Source organism: Pleurodeles waltl, chromosome 11, assembly GCF_031143425.1.
Source record: "Pleurodeles waltl isolate 20211129_DDA chromosome 11, aPleWal1.hap1.20221129, whole genome shotgun sequence".
Lineage (NCBI taxonomy): Eukaryota > Metazoa > Chordata > Amphibia > Caudata > Salamandridae > Pleurodeles > Pleurodeles waltl.
The window spans coordinates 87,314,159-87,335,461 of NC_090450.1; the positions used below are offsets into that span (position 1 = coordinate 87,314,159).

Sequence of the window (21,303 nt, forward strand, 5' to 3'; positions counted from 1 at the left end):
GGAGTTTACAACGGTAATAGCTTTAAATCAGGCAAATGCGAGACCCACTGCATTGCAAAAGCTTGTTTTTATTTATTTTACCTGATTAGCTGCAGCAAGCATTGGCAAAGCCAAAAGGCTGACTTATCGACTGTGCAAAAGCTTTTTCATAGGGATGTAGTAGTTAACGGACCCCTGTACCTTTCACTGGCCCCTTCTCATAACACTGCAGAACAAACTGGACCTGCTGTTGCATCAATAGATTATTTATAGCAAGATACAATATGAGCACCAGCTCTCAGCTTATGTGCATGTAAATCATTCATCAAGACACCATACCGCCTGTTTAACATTTGTTTTGGCTTCTGATGCAAGAGAAATAATATTATGCTGCCTTCTAAATATTAACATCGATTGTGTTGATGTTTATAATCATTGTTTTCTGTAACTTATCCTTGCAAAATCTGATTTGCACCACAGTTCTTTGATTACTCTTGTCAAGAATTAGTTTTTCATGAAATCCCTGCCTAACGTGCATGCTGTGTTTCATGGCTCATCAAAAAACTTAGAGGAAATACCAGAGTCTGAGCCTTCCAAGCTTTTTGGGACCTGAATGTTTTTACTGGCTCGGCCTATGTAGCATTAGGCAGACTTCTACACTTGTGCATATTTAACTATCATATTTTTAAAGTGGACTATTCATGGCTGATACCTGTCTAGATAATAGTTAATCATATGCAAATGCAATATTTACATTTTATACGTGTGAAGTCAGTATTGTAACTTGAAGATTTTTATAACAAAACTTGCATTCTTATTTTTTTTTGTACACAAAAGGAAGTTTTTTTTAGCTTTTGTATTCATTATTGAAATTTCCAGATGAAAATAAGTCAATTTTTTACAATAGAGCAGAATGAATGTATAGAATCTGTGAGCCAAAGCCCTCTCAACAGCGCTACAAAAATATTATTTATCATTAGAAATATCCAAATGCCTTATGACTTTGGCAAATATGGTACATGCGCAACATTTAGTCATCAAGCTGTTAAGATTTGATTTAGTTCCATTTCTTATAAAGTGCAAATTATGAGTTAAATTGTCTCCAATCACAGAATGGATACAAATTGAAAACAGGAACACAGCAGAAAATAAATTATTACTTCTGAAAGCAGGAGTGAAAGGGAAGCTGGTTCCATAAGTTTAGAGCAACCACTGAAAAGTGTTGGTCTTCTCCTGCTGCAAATCTTGTGGTGTTGACTAATAAGAGAAGATGGTGTGAGGAGCACATCTTGCAAACACAACAGTGCTGGAGGTGTCTAATTTAGCCATATTAGGATACCACGTTGGACAGTTCTCAGTATTTCAGGTCCCAAAGTAAAGCAGTCAACATATTATTTACCAGTAATTGATCTATACATATACAGACACCATTAATTTACATTGCCTCCAACCACAGTCTCAATGCTGAAGACTTTGTGAGGTCACCAAAGGTAAGCCTGTCTATCACTTTGTCACAAAACATATTAAAAGACCTATAACTTTTAACAGCCCACACACACACAGGACTGCCCTGCTACATAGTAATGGGGCTCTAGTCTAGTGTATGGGAGGTCCTCTCACCCAGTTCCATTGGCAGGCGTTAGTCTTCTCTCTAGGTCCATATGTCTAGTTCAGGAAAGCTGTCAGTCCCGGCTAATAACAGACCGTGCTTCTATTGTGCGCTGCACAAACTCAGCAGTTCAGTCAGAAAGAAGGAGACTGCTGCTCAATTTATGATTATGCATGTAGGTATTGCTGGTAATCATCGCAAGCCACATAAACCAGTGCAAGCAACAGAGATTCTCCCAAATTCCTGGTAGGCAAAATGGATTGCTGAATTACTGAAAGATGGCTGCCGTGGAGCATGGAGCTCTGACAAGTCAACTCCTTAATCCTGCTAGTGGTGTCCCTTGCACAGTGGATGTTAGTATACCCTGAAATACAATCTGTATTGAGCCTAGACTTCCAAGAAGAAAAAACAATTGTTATGTGATGAATGCTAGCAATATCTTATGTTATCTTGTCCAAGGGTGACATTGCCAAGTTGGTAAATTAGTACATATACTCTCATACTCATTGTAACAGTGACCACTTAATAGATGTTCCTAAAATATAGTTGGTCCCAGCCTCAACTGCCTTACTATGCAGTATCTCTGTAGCTTTAATTTGGGGTAAATTAAGAGGGGCCATGTACTTTTAATATTTGTCTTTTGTACATTTGCTGCAGTTCTATTACATACCATGTATGTTTCAACTTTTAAAATTAGGCTCCTGTCATTATGTGAATCTAGTCACTTGTTTTATACAATGCGGACTGCATTTCAAAGTGAATTGTTTTGCATACATTCATGAATGCAATTAGTGTGACAAAGTGAAAGAAACAGTGAATTAAAACCCTGCCAATTTAGTTTAAATAATTCGAAACTGCACACACGCAATCCTTAACTAAAATTCACTGTGAATGACATATATTCAGATACGTGGAGGGCATACATTTCAAATTATGTTTATTTTTATTTATATATCTGATGTATTTCCAGGCCAGGCAAAAGTAACATGCTGTACATACAACACATTAAGATGTTCTTAAGATAAACAGATTCTGTATTGTGATGTATGGCCCTTTATGAGCATTTTCTTCTGTGATGTATGGCCCTTTATGAGCATTTTCTTCTAAGCTTGAATCTATGGTTTAAATCTAGTCCAGTACAAAAAAAATAGCTTTATTCATCTTAACATGAACCATAAAACAAGTTACATGTATGTACATTATGAATACAATTAAACATTTTCAAAATATTTTCAACAACGTTTCATACTGACTTTTTGTTTCAGTCACAACTATATACATCATCACATTATTTCTCATGTTGCACTTTATATCTAAAACAAATATAAAAATTTAGGTTTGGATTTCTCAACTCCCAGGTCCCATAGTCTACATCCTCTAATATATTGAGTAATTCCATGCCAAGTGTGACTGTTCTAAAAAATAAATCAACTGTTTCAACTTTAGCAACATGAAAAATCCTTAAGGCTGTCAAAGTTTTGAATAGCACTGTTCTGCATGTACCAACTTAAAGGTTTTAGAGCCATAAAATGTTTATAGGATTCTGTAGATAATGGTTATTTTGATCTTTCATGTAGAAGCAGTGTCTGGTTCTTTCTTAAATTCTACTCTAGGTGGATATCCTGCTGTATGAAATACAAAGAGAAAGCTTATCCAGTTAGAGGTCTAATTTGCTTAAAACAGGTATTGACAAAGTGATGCGACCACTGACCAGTTAAAGTACTCATTGTTCATTGGTGTCCTTGTGTGCCATGGCCGTTACAGAAACAAGTGAGATTCTAAGCACATTAGCTATACCAGTACAGCAGATCTGAATCCTAATGGTATTTTCTAATGAATACCTTCAGTGAAGCTGAGATTAAAACCTCCTGCGTCCACCACAGTGAACAATTAGTGCAAATAAATTGAGGAATCAAAGCTTTATATGCATTCGGCGATATTTGCTTGATATTTCAGACATATTCACTGAGGAATAAACACACCTTAACCTTTTTCAAACATGGGATACAGATATTAGTAGCTGGGAACAGTTCCCAGTCTTTCACTAACGATTTCATGGGCCTTGTTACAGTTTATTTTTGCAAAGCTCATTATTTCCAACTTCATGTGAGTTAATTGCAGGACGTTTTCAATTAAATCGAGTTTTAAGTGAGCGCTGTAGTCCAGTGGCTGCATCTTTTGTGGAATCCATATCGTATGCATAAAATAAAGCTGAGGACGTTTTGCTACCGACGTTATAGGGCAAGTGATTTATTTTTAAATTTACCTACCTAACTATTAAACAGAAGGTGTGCCACGAATATCGTTTCTTGCAAACTCTTCTGGCAGAAATACAATCATCAATCATCCCAAATGCAAGAACCGCAAGATTTTAAACTTATACAAGTTGAATACATCTGAGAAATCCTTGCGCAAGAAGACAATTTCAGTAATTTTTCCAAAATCCGTTTCTGTGAAAACTGTCATAATCTAGATCAATAAATCCGTATTAGATGAGTGTTTTTCCTTCTTGGTGGACTTTGCTAAACCAGCCAAGCGAAGACAACTAATTCTGGTTCTTTGTTCTTGTCTAAATCCTTTTTGAGTCCAAGTATTTGTACAGGGTAAGAGGAGGTGATTGGTGATCAATGACTAACATGCCCTTTTTCGCCCTCCCTTCTTCCCTTACATAAAAACCTTGTTCCTGACACCTTTCCCATCTCCCTGCCCCACACGTCAGCCCTTAGTGGATAAACTAGCAAATACCTCATCTCTATGTGCACCCCTTCTTCTTTCTAGGTAACTACTTACCCTCTTACCGCTCGCCAACAAAAGTTTTAAGAAACAATACCCTGTCAACTTCCCATTCCCTCTTCTAATCTGAAGGAGCAGGCAGGGCGTGCTTTGCTGACTGTGACATTCAGAGCTGCCTCCAGCAGGGAGAGAAATTAACCATCAATCGCTGCTCTGCACTGAGCTGTGGCTGATAATCAAGATACTGGTCGCCAATGATAGACCATCACCCGCATTCCCCTTCTTTCCCAAGGTCTCTGGTGACCCAAACACGATTGTGGTTGGCAGGGCAATCAGAGGGTTATCATCTATCATTCTGCTGCCCGCTCTGTCTCTCTACGTATCCCAGGAAAATGGCGAATCGGCACTAGCCAAGCAGGGCTTGAGACCCCAGTTTTTCACTGTTCAGCAATGCTGAGCAGTGAACGATGTAATTCTTGTGTCACTGTTCTTACATAAAAGAAGTGATATCTGACTGGATTACAAATATTCACATATGGTCTAGATTCTAAAGAAGGCCCATTTACATAGGCCTACGCCAAAAATTGTTGGAGTTTTTCAAATGAACATAAAAGTGCATCCCTTCTTAATTCCAGAGTAGAAGGTGGGGGTACTCCTGGTCTATGACAATACGAGTTAGACACAAATTGTAGAGCAGGTGGTAAATTATGAAATTGACTCCCTGCAATTCCAGAGGGTTGGGAGTTCGCACTGGCTTAGCAAGGCCGCTATGGTCCTCAATGCAAACAGGAACATTGGTCCCCTCGCTTTCAGTTGGGGAGTAAAGGACTATCGTAATCATGGTAATTTGACAACTCCGACTGAAGTTTCTTTTGCATTGGGCACAACACCCCTTGTTGCTCTGGTGCAGCTCCACCTTCTTGGCCCAGTGACAGACAGCTACGCCTTCCCATAATGATGGTAACCATCATTATTCTAAAGGTCAGTAATTTTCTAGAAGTGGCCAAAGTTATTTGGCAGTGAAAAGGAATCGAGAATAGAAAGGGGTGCAGTTGATTTGTTTTCTTAAAATCGGACATTAAAAAGGATAGAAAAACGTGTGTTAATAAATGTGCATAGCATATTACTGTATAATGGCATCCCCCTGTAGAAGAGTTTTTAACTTAATTTATTCAAAGATATCTTACTTTGTAAAAGGTATAGCTTCCATGACACATTCCCCATTTTCTTCTAGTTATGTTGTGTAGGCAGCTTTTTGTGACTAGCTATGCCACTGGCTCTAGGTGTGATTGCTTCTAGCTGAACCAACCTTCATGTTAAATCATGTTTCGTTTAATTTCGATCGCATTTCCCTTTACCATCCACCAGAATAGACTGGTGATACCCACCCTTTCATTGGCAGAAGTCAGTAATGTGTTTTTTTTTTTTACCTAAATGACACAATTTAGGATAATTATTTTGCTCCTTCAAAAAGCCTGAACTATAGAGTTGCTTATGTAATTGTGTCTCGTAATGCAGTTGTATAAGTAACCGGATATACTCTTAGCAATATAGTTCCTCAGAACCTTTAAACTATTCATGATGTTATACTTGTTTTGTTAAAAAAACAGCTAGAATTTTTTTTGGTTTCATAGCACTACAAATTTTAAGAAAAAACAATTAACACTCTTGGGCCTTTTTTTATAAGTGCCATGAGACATGGGTCAGATTTTGTCCACCGACTGAGTAACCGAAACCAGGGTATCTGTAACTTTGGGTGTAACTAGTTGTGACTGGGTTTGGGAAATCCAGCCGATTGTGATTTGGACACAGAGTATCCACTAAGAAATTAGAAATTTCCAGAAGAATTAGTAATTGGGTCTGATTTTCCTTCTAATTACTAATTTGGGGCTTGTTTTTCACCCGGAGGTTTCGAGTACTTTTACCTCCAAATGAAAATAAACTAAAATATTTGCTGATTGAAATTAAGAGGCCACAAGTAATGAGTCATTTAACTGTTTAATTCTATACCCTTACAAAGCAAATAAGGCAGATTCAGGTAGTCGAGAGAGATTCATTGATGCCCTTGGCTAGTTGTTCAGTCATTTGTGAACTTGCTGTGTAGCTATTAAGTAGCCTCCAAACCAGTGCACTTTTCTTTCGTTGTTTACTGAGGGTTTCCTCTGCTGTCCCTTAACTTTTCTCCTTTCCTGCTTTTGTAATCTGTTTTAAAAACAACTTTGGGAGCTGCTTGCACTAATGAGTAATGTTTTACTGATTGAGTAAACATAGGTGAAACCATTTCATTTCACTTCCATGTTCTAACATTGTGTTTTGTGTGATATAACATTGCTAAATAATTCTGTTATGTTATCGCAATGTGTTGGTTTTTCCCAGACAACGTCATCATAATGTATTTATACCTTACTTCATACAGGCGCTGGTTCTCAATACAAAACAACCAACTGGTATATCAGAAAAAAATGAAGGTAAAGATTTAAGATGGCTATAGAGGACTTTATTCTACAAAATGGCGCTTCTGTTATTTTTGTTATCTCTCATTGTGATTTCGCCCCACTGCGCCTCTTCTTATTTCATCATGTCTCCTCTTCCTTGGTACCTTCTCACTCTTGGATTTTTCCTGTCTTTTTTTCATGGCCAAAGGTACATGTTGCATAACTGCAGGAGTAATTTCCTCTTCATTTGTCTAGGAATGTGTGATACCTTTGGCACATGGTAGACTTCCCTGTTCTCAAGCATCAACTTATCATACATCATGGTCAGCAAACAAATTTGATGACATGCCATCAAAGATAAGGATGCTTACTACAAAGTTGGTTTCCAAGAATAACATTTAGTGTGTGGATCTCACATTGGCCAAAACACACTCAGAACCCTTAATTGTTACTGGCTACATCCTTTTGTGTTTGTATAATGTGTATTGGTCTGCCTGCTGCCTCTCCTTCCCAGCGTGATCACTCTTCTAATTAAAACACTAACAAAGCTTAGTGAATTCAACCCATATTGGAATACCTTCGAACTAAAGTGTGCAATACAAATTTAAGATAAGTAGACAGATATGAATCGACCAATTCACCCATATCAAATAACTATACAGCTAAAGAGATCCAAAATTATCACCAAATTAGACAATCTGTTATTGAAATTCAATAACGTGAGCATCATCTTCATCTCTAGCAGTCCCTATTGAGTGGAAAACAATTAATGAGCACAACACATTTTTTGTAATGGCACCCGCACTACGCTTAATTGTTTTAAAAAATAAAATTTTGTAAAAAAAGAACTAAACTAAACATTTTAATATAACAAAAAAGAGCAGCAGGCAAATTACAAAGCTTATTAACTTTAAATCTGTAGATGCAGAAAGGAACTGGCTTAATATTTGAATTGTTTGTCAGGACCGGAGGCGACGATTATGCCTTTATTTCCTTTGCTTTTATTACAGCAGCCTTTTTGAAATATTTTCAGCGTTAAAAGCGAAAAGAAAACTGCCTGTCCCAAGAGTCTCTGGGAATGTCACAGAACAACAGCCAACCATGTAACAACAGTAGTCCTCATTGATATCGAATCGGGCTTGCCCACCATCCATATAGTCTTTCCTTCATGCCGTGACCTCCTCCTCCTTCGCTGCTCGCAGCGTAGATGAGGCCCGTTTGTTAACTTGCTTAGATAGTGGTGTAGCGAGTGTGAGTCTTTTAAGTATAAGCTGCCCATTTTGCTTTGCTACTTCAGTGTGTGTGCAGTGAGTGCGCTGGTTCCCTTGTGGTCCATGGGAATGCGTTTGCGCTCATCCTGACTGCTGGCTTGGTGTGGGTCCATGCCGCGGCTTGGTCCTCCACCCCCACTAGGTGGTGCTCTTTATTGATAGATGCTCGGCCCATTGCGCATGATCCTGCCAGCTTCTTTGTTGACAGGGTTATCGCGCACCAGGTGCCGATCGCCTCAGTACACAGAGCCTTGCCTGGAGAGTGTCACCCCCATACTAAGTGGGGTCTGAATCTAAACAAAGTAATCCTGATGCCCTCGAGAGCCAGGGTCGATATTGTGTGCTGACAGAACACCCCTGGGGGTCTGTATTCATGTGTGGCCACGTGGGCCTCATAAGGGGAACACACTCCCAGACTGGTATTCCCATTTATATTTTAGCACTGGGTGTGAGTGTTCCTGGGCTTGGACCCATAAATAGTGCGGCTCTGCCCACACCTTAATTCTAGATGGACTCCCTAGTCCCTCAGTATCAGCCTACTGACTGCCCACATTGTTGTTGACTGCATGCTGCACTACTCACATTATTTTGGGCCTAGTAAATAGAGAGGGAGAGAGGCACACACTTTTCAGCTGTGCTACGCCCTACAACTTCCATCTTAGAAGCTTCAGATAAAATGTATGAGGAACCCTTGGTATTTATGCCTTGGGGTGACGACTTTTATGAGGCCGGGGACTCAAGGGCTGTTGATGAGGCCTTAGGCCCACTGGAGCAGTGCCTGGCACACTTGACTGCGCGTAAATACGCCAAAAGAACCAGGCTGCACTGGACGTGGCTGGATCCTCCATGGCGCACCCGGCTCCGATGGATTCAGATGCTACACTGGCGAGGTGCCCACCTAAGGAGGGTGTAGACCACGATGCCTTCGCCTGCCTTAAGCTGGCCTTCTTAGCCTAGAGCCTCCCCGCATTATCCCTTGCTGACCCGGTGGGACCTCTGAAACCCTCGCCTCCACTCTCCCCTCTCTTGCAGGATGACGACTTGCACCTGAGGATGAGGCAATATTTTCCAGGACGTGGAACCCTTCCCCCCTCCCTCTAGAACCCCCACTGTGGAGGAGAGGTCCGACCGCAGGTGCAGGATAATACCCTCCACCCCCAGTCTTCGGAGGGGGTGCCCAGGGACAAGGTGGCGCACTATGTGGCTAACTGGCTCCCAAAGCCCAGGGGAAAAGAGGTGCATAGCCATCTGCGGGCAGAGTGCCGGCGACCCACTTTAGAGGTAAAGTCGCCCTAAACACCCAATATAGATCCCAAGATGGCTACTTTCCTGGCCAACTTCATAAAGGACACCAAAAAGTGTATAGACCAGTCCTGGAGAACTTTCCAGGGCAAGCTATTAGACGCTATTGGTCCATTAACTAAGATCCTGGATATGGCGGAGTTGGCCAAGTCTTTGGGTGCGTTGCTCTCCCCTAAAGTCCTCTCAGGATGGGTCCAGTGGGCGATTACCTTTTGAGGGAACAGCAAAATGCACTCTCTCCATGGAGCAAGGCTCTTACTGATCAAGGTTGACCCGAAGCTTGGCGACTTTGCCTCCTCAGAGGCAGGTGCAGTGGCCGAAGGGGGGCTCTTTGGAGAACCCTTCATAAAAACATTAGGGAAATTCACCTCAGTGGACAAAGCCCGAACGTCCATTAAGCGGGTCTTTCCGAATCTGGTTTTCCAGAAGGGCCGACAATGGCAGGGGGCGCTCGGCTACCCATTTTTCATTATAAGCTCTCTCCAGAGGGCAAGGCACCAGGTGAGGGTACCACTAGGACCAGGGATGCTTTGCCAGCTTTTACCTCTCAAGGAGTCAGTGCTTCAGAGGCTTACAAAGAAAATCCAACCCCTCCAGTTCAGGTGAGTGTTCGACCTTCTTTGATTCACGTGGGGGGAAGACTGGCACTTTCAGACCTGGCAACCCATTTTTGGCAGTACTACCTAGACCATCAGGTTTCGGTCACAACAGACTACCTTCCAGGTCAGGCGATCCAGGTGGTAGACTGGCACTCCTGACATGGGACTCCAGTTCCTGGAAGCTCCATCCGGACGTGTTTGCTGATATTGAGACATGGTGTAGTCTGCTTTCGGTGGACCTGTTTCTGTTCATCTTGGACCACCAACTTCCGAAGTTCTTCAGCTGGAGACCGGATCTGCAAGCCGTGGTGACTGATGTCTTTCTTGGCTCTGGAACAGGGTTATGCATTTCCCCCCGTTCGCGATAATCACTCAGTCCTCGGCCCAGATCCAGTGATAACAGGAAGAGGAGGTGTTGATCACTCTGCTCTGGAGGGCCCAAGTATTGTTTCTGGTTCTTCCGGAACCTTCTTGAGATTCTCCAATCCTACTCCCCAGTTTCCTCATCTTCTCAGTCAGGAGCAACTCACATACAGGCTGGAGGGCTCTCTTGCCCTTATGGCTTGGTGGATTATCGGGAACACTGGTCAGTCCTGGGCCTTTCGAGACAGGCTGAGAATTTCCTATCCAAAGCATGTGCGGACATCACCGTGAAGAGGTACAAGTCAGCCTGAACTCTGACACGTTGGTTTCTGCGAAGGGGTGTGGATCATTTGGTCGCAGACCTAGCTCATGTACTCAATTTTTTGGCAGTTCTAAGGACTAAAGGTTTGGCTATCATGATAGGCTGTGTTGTTTTGTGTGATTCCAGAAAATCTTGGGACTGGTAGTTTTCTATTCATTTTTAAAGTTGAAAATATTTTAAAAGGGCTGCTGTAATAAAAGCGAAGAAAGTAAAGGCATAATCCTCCCGTCTATGTCCTTAAAAGAATTTAAACTTTCCTACACAATAGGAACAATTTTCATTCCTACGAACAATTGGTGTGAAAATAATTTGGATTTTTTAATTAAAAATTTTTACTAATCCTTAGTACTTCAGGCAGTCATCTGCAGAATAGCGCTTCAGGAAATCTTTGACTGCTTCATGTCCATACATGCACACATTAAAATGGGTACATAGAGTGCATGCGTAGTGGAACAAATGCTTTACATCTACTCTCTCACTCTTGCAATACTTTATTGAGTGAGCTCATCCCAGAATCCATGCATTAGCAGTGCACACAGACGTTCCGACCAAATAAACATCCAATTATAATGATTCAAATATTACTTCTAATGAAAATCTCAAGCTGTTGTAACTGAGGTCTTTCAAAGACTTGCACCCTTCCAAACTGTTCAGTTGTCACAGGCATGTTCTCCCCGTATGATGCTTAGTAGTATTATTGTGATTGGAAAGTAATTAATGTCTTACTCAGACATTCCAGAAAGGAATGTAAATAAATGCATCGGCATAGGCCAGTTGTTTGTGTGAAGTAATGCATCTCCACTAGATCAGTGTTTACATTGTCATTTTAACATTATGGTGGTCATTATGACCTTGGCGGTGACTGTTAAAGTAGCGGTAATACAGGCAACAGGCTGGTGGTAATTACTGCCAAATTGTGACCATGGCGGTGGTACCTCCCGTATACAGACGCAATGTACCACACCAACTGCCAGAGTGTTAACACCATTGACCATGGCAGTAGCTATCAACAGCTAGGCGGAAGACAAAGTACTGCCCACCATATTAAGACTTTGCAAACCACCACGATTTCCAGGGCGGTACCAATGCCATCAAAAGCCTGGCGGAAACAGAAGACGAAAGACTCACCATCAGAGACAGAGAGAAGAGCAACGCCGCCATGGAACCGGAACTACAAGTCTCCCTGATGCTATTCTATGCCATGCTCTACCTGGAACACCAGCACCAACGCCGATGAAGACGACGACGGTGAGTACAGCCGCCTAGCACACAAGGGAGGGAGGGAGGGAAGGAGGAAAAGGAGAGTGACACACACGCACAACACACACCATTCACACACACACCATAGACACAACCAGCTGCAGAGGATAAACCGTGTCACAGGACCCACGTCATAATAATGCAAGGACCACAGTTAGGCTGTACTGATATTGTAATTGTATGCCAACATCCACCATATTGTCCTTATGACAAAAATACTTGATTCACTGTTCCGAAAGGGCCAATGGCCAGTCCAAAGTACAAAAGGCCCACATGGCACAGTCCAAGGCCCAACTCATTGCCTGACGAAAGACCAAATTACACTGTACACGGGCATAATGTTGTGAATGGAGAGGCACCTCAAGGGGAAGGGATGTTTGGGGTACCTCAGCTAAAGTGGGGGACTTGCCCACTGGTTCTGGAGGGGGCTCCATGCCCATTACAATTTGCTAGGGAGTGCAAGGTCACATTCTATCACTTTGTGGACTTACCCACTGGTTCTGGAGGGGTCTCCATGCCCCTTACACTTAGCTGGCGAGTGCAAGGTCACAGTCTCTGAGTTGGGGGACTTGCCCACTGGTTCTGGAGGGGGCTCCATACCCATTACAATTTGCTAGGGAGTGCAAGGTCACATTCTATGACTTTGTGGACTTACCCACTGGTTCTGGAGGGGTCTCCATGCCCCTTACGCTTAGCTGGCGAGTGCAAGGTCACAGTCTCTGAGTTAGGGGACTTGCCCACTGGTTCTGGAGGGGGCTCCATGCCCATTGCAATTTGCTGGAGAGTGCAAGGTCTCAGTCTCCGAGTTGGGGGACTTGCCCATTGGTTCTGGTGGGGGGCTCCGAGTTCAATAGTCCCTGGAGAGTGGCCTACATCCCCTCTGCTTGTGGTGAGGGCTGTTGTGTTCCAGCTGGAGGTGAGGGCTGCTGTGTCCCAGCTGGAGGTGAGGGCTCCTTGCCACTGCTGTTGGAGGGGGCGTCTTGCCTGTCTTAGTTGGTTAAGTGGGAACCTTCCCTTTCCTGGGTGGTGGAGGACACAGGACGTGTGGATGGATGTTGTGGAGTTGTCTGCAAGTGAGGTGTGTACACTGCTTGGTGTCGTGATGGTGGTGGTGGCTGTTGATTCAGTGCATGCAGGTGTGAGTGTGGATGTGAAAGTAAGGGAGGAGGAGGAGGGGTAGACAATGGAGGCAGTGGATGTTGTGTGTGCAACTGCCTGTTTGTGCTTGTGGTCTAAAGTGTGCTGCCGGTGTTAGTCTGTCCCACTCTTGTGTGAAGTTTTGAGTGCATGCTTGTCTGTATGTGTGCATGGGATGGGTTGGGGTTGAGGAGATTGGGACTGGAAGGTGGTAGTTGGAGGGGGGATAGTAGGAACAGGGACAATGGCTGCCATCAGAGAGGAGACCAGAGCTTTGAGCGATCTCTGTTGGGCCACCAATACATTGTGAATGCCCACCAGGAATGCATTGTATTGCTGCTTCTGGGGTACCAGCCCCTGGATAGAATTCACAATGGTTAACTGCCCTACAGAGATGGATCTCAGGAGGTCAGTATCCTCCTCACTCACGGAAGCGGGCTCACTGGGCAGGGCCTGAGGTGCCTGGGGCGAAGGAGATGCTCACCCTCCTGGGTGAGCAGGCACGGGCAACTCAGTGAGGGGCCACTGGGAGGGCAGTGCTGGTATGGGGGTGGCGGCTGTACCTGTGGCTGGGGTGGTTCCAGAGGTGTTTGCCACCACCAGGGAGCTTCCATCGGAGGAGGTATGAGTCAGTGTTGTCACCTCCTGTCTCTATCGTGGTTCTTTCCTCGCCCTCCGTACACTGGTCTCCTGGGGGTCGGTGGACTCTGCCTCCTAGATCCTGTGGGATGGAGCTCCCTCTTTCGCCGGTGCCCCTGCTCCTCCACCAGAAGATGCTAATGCACACATGGACAGGATGACAGAAGAAAAAAGGGGGTGACAGAGAGAAAGGGAGCACTGGGTGAATTACAGCACCAACACCACAGATGGCATACACATTACCATCACACACAGAGATCAGGATTGAGCACCATGCATCGCACTGCATTACATTTGCTAGATACCACAGCAAGATGATAGCAAAGCACTGCCAGTTGCACCCCTCCTAGGAGTCACTAAGCCATGTCTGTCATGGAATGCAACCTTTCTAGGTTACCTGATTTAGCAATACAACCATTACCTTTGAGCTGGATCATGCTCCGTTCTCTGAGCTGGCATTAAGGGACACCCACTAACTGCCACCAACCACCAGGTTCCCATGCCACCTACCAATCATTGTTGTAACACACTTTACTCACCCCCTTGTGGCTGCTGTGATGTCCTCAAGCACCCATCCAGCTCTCGGTAGGCCACCGCCAATATGCGGGCCATCAGGAGGGTCAGGTTCCGACGGGCACCCCGCCCTCGTTGGGAGGCCCTCCCCAGCTGGGCCTCTGCAGTCTTCCGGGCCCAGCGTCACAGGTCCTCCCACTTCTCCTTACAGTGGGTGCTCCGTCTGCTGTATACCCAAAGGGTCTGCACGTCCTTGGTGATGTCACGCCACATTCCCTTCTTCTAATAGGCGCTGACCTGCAGAGGAAAAACAGACAGGAGGACACCATTAACCAGACAATCCAGCCTGTTACACATATGGCCCACAAATCCCCTTCCATCCCCATTGGCACACACATCACCCAGCGCCAACCATGTACACCACCACCATAAACCCCACTAAGTGACACGATGCTTGCACACACATCTCCATGCAACCTTGTCGCATGCCTCATGCCCAAGGTGCCTCGCCTGTTGGTCTGGAGGCCCATGCAGCAGCCCATACTGAACTAGGACCTCATCCACCAAGCGTCCTAACTCTGACGAAGTGAAGGCTGTCCCCGGGCACACGGGCCATGGGAGGATCCAGACACAGGTCACAGCAGCATACGCAGTGTAGGTGTTGTCCTGTGGAAAGTCAGGAAACAAGTGAGGTTATAGGCAGAAAATGGCGGTCATGTACGCGGCGGTGTACACCATCAAAGCCGCCGGGGATCCCCATTGGCCACTGTACTCCATAGAGCCCCATGTTATCCAATAAGGAATAGCACGGCGCAAGACCGTCTTCTGCCATGATGTGCAACACCGGCGGAGTTAGCTCACTTCCACCTGTCCCTACATACAGGATAGAAAGTCGCCATTTTATGGTGGTGGAAAATAATCCGATAATCGAGAACTGAGTCATATCTATAATTTGCACATACATTGCCATTACCAATGTCCCATCATGTTACTGCTCTACGAACACTGTGGTGGTGGTTCCATTGTTCAGATTGTGACAGCCTACTCACTCTTGTGTTCCTTAGATACCTATCACTGCGGAGGAACCGGAAAAGGGGGCAGGACCCTGTGCACAGACCTCTTGTGGACCTGGCCACACTGGAAGACAGGCACATAATACTCACCTATAGACTGGACAGGGCCACAACCACAGAGTTGTGTACTCAATTGGAGCCTGATCTGATATCTACTATCCGTCATCCCACTGGGGATCCCTCCTCTTGTGCAGGCTCCATTTCCTAGCAACTAGCTCTTTCCAGGTGACAGTGGGCGTGGCAGCAGGAATGTCACAGCCAACGTTCTCAATCGTGCTGGCAAGGGTTTTGTCTGCCCTGGTGAAACACATGTGCAGCTACATTGCTTCCCCCCAGGTGAGGTGGAAGATTTGGCTACTGTGAAGGCTGGATTCTATGCAGTGGGACATATACCCAACATTATTGGGGCGATAGACGGGGGGGGAGGAGGAGGAGGAACAGGAGGAGGAACAGGAGGAGGAACAGGAGGAGGAAGAGGAGGAACAGGAGGAGGAAGAGGAACAGGAAGAGGAAGAGGAACAGGAGGAGGAAGAGGAACAGGAGGAGGAAGAGGAACAGGAACAGGAGGAACAAGAGGAACAGGAGGAGGAGGAACTGGAACAGGAGGAGGAGGAACTGGAACAGGAGGAGGAGGAACAGGAACAGGAGGAGGAGGAGGAACAGGAACAGGAGGAGGAACAGGAGGAGGAGGAGGAAGAGGAGGAACAGAAACAGGAGGAGGAACAGGAGGAGGAGGAGGAAGAGGAGGAACAGGAACAGGAGGAGGAGGAGGAACAGGAACAGGAACAGGAGGAGGAACAGGAACAGGAGGAGGAACAGGAACAGGAGGAGGAGGAGGAACAGGAACAGGAGGAGGAGGAACAGGAACAGGAACAGGAACAGGAGGAGGAACAGGAACAGGAGGAGGAGGAACAGGAACAGGAGGAGGAGGAACAGGAACAGGAGGAGGAAGAGGAGGAAGAGGAGGAACAGGAGGAGGAGGAGGAGGAGGAAGAGGAGGAACAGGAACAGGAGGAGGAGGAGGAACAGGAACAGGAGGAGGAGGAACAGGAACAGGAACAGGAGGAGGAACAGGAACAGGAGGAGGAGGAACAGGAACAGGAGGAGGAGGAACAGGAACAGGAGGAGGAAGAGGAGGAAGAGGAGGAACAGGAGGAGGAACAGGAACAGGAGGAGGAGGAACAGGAACAGGAGGAGGAGGAACAGGAACAGGAGGAGGAAGAGGAGGAAGAGGAGGAACAGGAGGAGGAGGAGGAGGAGGAAGAGGAGGAACAGGAACAGGAGGAGGAGGAGGAACAGGAACAGGAGGAGGAGGAACAGGAACAGGAACAGGAGGAGGAACAGGAACAGGAGGAGGAGGAACAGGAACAGGAGGAGGAGGAGGAACAGGAACAGGAGGAGGAAGAGGAGGAAGAGGAGGAACAGGAGGAGGAGGAGGAGGAGGAAGAGGAGGAACAGGAACAGGAGGAGGAACAGGAGGAGGAACAGGAACAGGAGGAGGAACAGGAACAGGAGGAGGAACAGGAACAGGAGGAACAGGAACAGGAGGAGGAACAGGAACAGGAGGAGGAACAGGAACAGGAGGAGGAACAGGAGGAGGAACAGGAACAGGAGGAGGAACAGGAGGAGGAACAGGAACAGGAGGAGGAACAGGAGGAGGAACAGGAGGAGGAACAGGAGCAGGAACAGGAACAGGAGCAGGAACAGGAGCAGGAACAGGAACAGGAGGAGGAACAGGAGCAGGAACAGGAACAGGAGGAGGAGGAGGAACAGGAGGAGGAACAGGAACAGGAGGAGGAAGAGGAGGAGGAACAGGAACAGGAGGAGGAAGAGGAGGAGGAACAGGAACAGGAGGAGGAAGAGGAGGAGGAACAGGAGGAAGAGGAGGAACAGGAGGAGGAAGAGGAGGAGGAACAGGAGGAGGAAGAGGAACAGGAGGAACAGGAACAGGAGGAGGAAGAGGAACAGGAGGAGGAGGAACAGGAACAGGAGGAGGAAGAGGAACAGGAGGAGGAGGAACAGGAACAGGAGGAGGAGGAGGAACAGGAGGAGGAACAGGAACAGGAGGAGGAGGAACAGGAGGAGGAACAGGAGGAGGAGGAACAGGAACAGGAGGAGGAGGAGGAGGAGGAACAGGAACAGGAGGAGGAACAGGAACAGGAACAGGAGGAGGAACAGGAACAGGAACAGGAGGAGGAACAGGAACAGGAACAGGAGGAGAAACAGGAACAGGAACAGGAGGAGGAGGAACAGGAGGAGGAGGAACAGGAGGAGGAGGAACAGGAGGAGGAACAGGAACAGGAACAGGAGGAGGAACAGGAACAGGAGGAGGAACAGGAACAGGAGGAGGAACAGGAACAGGAGGAGGAAGAGGAACAGGAACAGGAGGAGGAAGAGGAACAGGAGGAGGAAGAGGAGGAGGAACAGGAACAGGAGGAGGAACAGGAACAGGAGGAGGAACAGGAACAGGAGGAGGAACAGGAACAGGAACAGGAGGAGGAAGAGGAACAGGAACAGGAGGAGGAAGAGGAACAGGAAGAGGAGGAGGAGGAAGAGGAGGAGGAGGAGGAGGAGGAACAGGAGGAGGAGGAGGAACAGGAACAGGAACAGGAGGAGGAACAGGAACAGGAGGAGGAACAGGAGGAGGAACAGGAGGAGGAGGAACAGGAACAGGAGGAGGAGGAACAGGAGGAACAGGAGGAGGAGGAGGAACAGGAGGAGGAGGAGGAACAGGAGGAGGAGGAACAGGAACAGGAGGAGGAACAGGAACAGGAGGAGGAAGAGGAGGAGGAAGAGGAGGAGGAACAGGAGGAGGAACAGGAACAGGAGGAGGAAGAGGAGGAGGAAGAGGAGGAGGAACAGGAGGAGGAACAGGAGGAGGAACAGGAACAGGAGGAGGAAGAGGAGGAGGAACAGGAGGACGAACAGGAACAGGAGGAGGAACAGGAGGAGGAGGAACAGGAGGAGGAGGAACAGGAGGAGGAGGAACAGGAGGAGGAGGAAGAGGAGGAACGGGAACAGGAGGAGGAGGAGGAAGAGGAGGAGGAAGAGGAAGAGGAGGAGGAGGAAGAGGAGGAGGAGCAGGAGGAGGAGGAACAGGAGGAGGAGGAACAGGAGGAGGAGGAACAGGAGGAGGAGGAACAGGAGGAGGAGGAACAGGAGGAGGAGGAACAGGAACAGGAGGAGGAAGAGGAGGAGGAACAGGAACAGGAGGAGGAAGAGGAGGAGGAACAGGAACAGGAACAGGAGGAGGAACAGGAGGAGGAACAGGAACAGGAGGAGGAACAGGAGGAGGAACAGGAACAGGAGGAGGAACAGGAGGAGGAACAGGAACAGGAGGAGGAACAGGAGGAGGAACAGGAACAGGAGGAGGAGGAACAGGAACAGGAGGAAGAGGAGGAGGAACAGGAACAGGAGGAGGAACAGGAGGAGGAGGAACAGGAGGAAGAGGAGGAGGAACAGGAACAGGAGGAGGAACAGGAGGAGGAAGAGGAGGAGGAGGAACAGGAACAGGAGGAACAGGAACAGGAGGAAGAGGAGGAGGAACAGGAACAGGAGGAAGAGGAGGAGGAACAGGAACAGGAGGAGGAACAGGAACAGGAACAGGAAGAGGAGGAGGAACAGGAACAGGAACAGGAGGAACAGGAACAGGAACAGGAGGAGGAACAGGAACAGGAGGAGGAACAGGAACAGGAGGAGGAACAGGAACAGGAACAGGAGGAGGAACAGGAACAGGAGGAGGAACAGGAACAGAGGAACAGGAGGAGGAACAGGAACAGGAGGAGGAACAGGAGGACAATGAGGATGTGGACAGCAGAAGATCAGTTATACGTCGATACTTCCAGTTACACACAGTAACAGTGGAACTGACCATTCCTCTGATTAATGATGTTTTCTGTGTGGCTGTAGCAGGATGGCATTCACTTCCTTTGCATCTCTACTTACTGCCCCCTTAGCTTCTCATTTTGCGGATGTTGGTGATTTGACAACAGTGTACCGATGTGATGACTACAGACCGATACAGGTCATAAAATGTATGCTATCAAAGTGTTCAGATCATTTGCACATGATGTGACTGTTTCCCTAAAAGCACATTTTCATCACATAAAACACTTTCACTTAGGTTGTGTTCAAATGTGTTTATTGTAGGTGCCCGATGGTGTGCTATCAATTCCCTCATGATGCTGGCCATATCTGCCAGCATCCCTGCTATGAGACGTGGTGTTGAGGGCCTTCAAATCCTCCCTGATCTCCTGATGGTGTACCTCCTGCAGCCGCTTGTTCACCTGCATGTTGGTAAGGATATGGCCCATCTTGTGCTAGGACTGTTGGTAAGCCCTAAGGACATTAGTGAGTGCCTCCTGGAGAGTCGGATCCCTGGCCCTGTCCTCCCCCTGGTGCACAGCGGTCCCAGTGTCCCTGTTCCCCTGTGCCTCTGTCCCCTGATCGGTGTGCCCTCTAACCCCAGGTCCCTGATAGTCTTCGGGGTGAGGTGTGGACTGGGGTCCCTGTACAGGTGGGCACACTGCTGATTGACGTGTCCTGGGGACAGAGGTGTGGGGACATTGGGTGGGTGCTGTGGTGTTGGATACTGATGGGGGAGGCTCTGTGGTGGACTATGAGTGGGCTGGGGTGGCCGACTGGCCAGTGGTCTCCGTTGGGCCAGGTAGATCATCAGAGTTACTGTCATCACTGGGGGCATCTTCTATTGGAGGACTGGTTAGTCGTGGCACCTCCTCGCCGCCGAGATTGGCTGGGGCACCTGTGGTGATGGATTATACTTCATATATGTGACATTGTACATCCCTTGCTTCCCGTCTATTGTTGCCCTGCCACCTTTGTTTGTGTATGGTGATGTATTGTGGGCTTGTTAGTTCTCCATGCTGTGCATGCATTGGTGATGGGTGTCTATGCAGGGCTAGGAGGGCTGTCCATGCATTGGTATAGCATGCAGGGCATGGCACTGGGGTTAGTCAGATGTGTAGGTGCAGTGTGTGGGATGGAGTGGAGTGATGGGCGTGAAGGTGAGGGGGTGTCGTGGCATGCAAGTATAGGGGATGATAAGTAGTAAATCTTTGCTCACCAGTGTCCAGTCCTCCTGCAATTCCAGTGAGTCCCTCAGGATGCAGTATTGCCAAGACCTGCTCCTCCCATGCTGTGAGCTGTCGGGGAGGCGGTGGGGGTCCACCGCCAGTTCTCTGGATAGCGAGCTGTTGCCTTGCTGCCACGGAATGTACCTTCCCCTGTAGGTTGTTCCACCTCTTCCTGATGTCGTCCTTTGTTCTTGGATGCTGGCCCACGGCGTTCATCCTGTCCACGATTCTCCACCATAGCTCCATTTTCCTGGCAATGGATATTTGCTGCACCTGTGCTCCTAACAGCAGTGGCTCTGCCCTGACTATTTTCTCAACCATTACCTGCAACTCCTCATCAGTGAAACGGGGGTGCCTTAGTGGGGACATGGGTGTTGTGTGTTGTGCAGAGGGTGTTAAGTGATGTCGTGGTGTGTGCAATGTGGGGTGCGTGATGGATGGATGGGTGCTACTGGTATGTGTGTGTGTATTTGTCTCAGTGGTCTTCATTTTAGTCTTGTGGTGCTTTTTGGTATTCGTAAAGGGGCGGGTGTGATATGGGTGTGTGTTTTATAGTGCTGATGGTGTGTGGGTGTGGTGCGTGTAGGAGTGTCAGGTGTGTGTTTCAGGTATTGACCAGTGTTGTTTTGTTTTGTATTTGGGTGGCCATTCTGAGTGCGCCGGTGTGTACCACCTATGGTTTACCGCCATTGAATGTCCGCTGTGGTGATTTGTGGATCATAAATGTGGTGGGCGTTGTTTTGTTGGCGTAACGGTATAGGTGTTCGTACCGCCACTTTAGTGTAAATAGCTGTATTCTGTCAGTTTGATGTGTGTGTGTGTCATAATATGGCGAACGGATATTCGCCACCGTGCGGTATGTTGGTGGCCGTCACCGCGGTTGTACGCGGCATTTATCACCAATGTCATAATTAGAGCCTATGTTTAAATTTGCTGCCCTGAATCCCTTCCTTTACATTGTCATTGTCATTCTTT

General features: G+C 47.0%; 1 protein-coding gene across 2 annotated transcripts in view; it reads left to right on the forward strand.

Moving 5' to 3' along the window:
- Positions 1-21,303, forward strand: part of ACAP2 (ArfGAP with coiled-coil, ankyrin repeat and PH domains 2) — a 333,281-nt gene that overhangs the window by 221,353 nt on the left and 90,625 nt on the right. For both annotated transcript variants that reach the window (XM_069213160.1, XM_069213161.1), the window contains exon 11: positions 6,738-6,789. In XM_069213160.1, the coding sequence (XP_069069261.1) occupies positions 6,738-6,789 (52 nt within the window). The remainder of the gene's footprint in view (positions 1-6,737; positions 6,790-21,303) is intronic.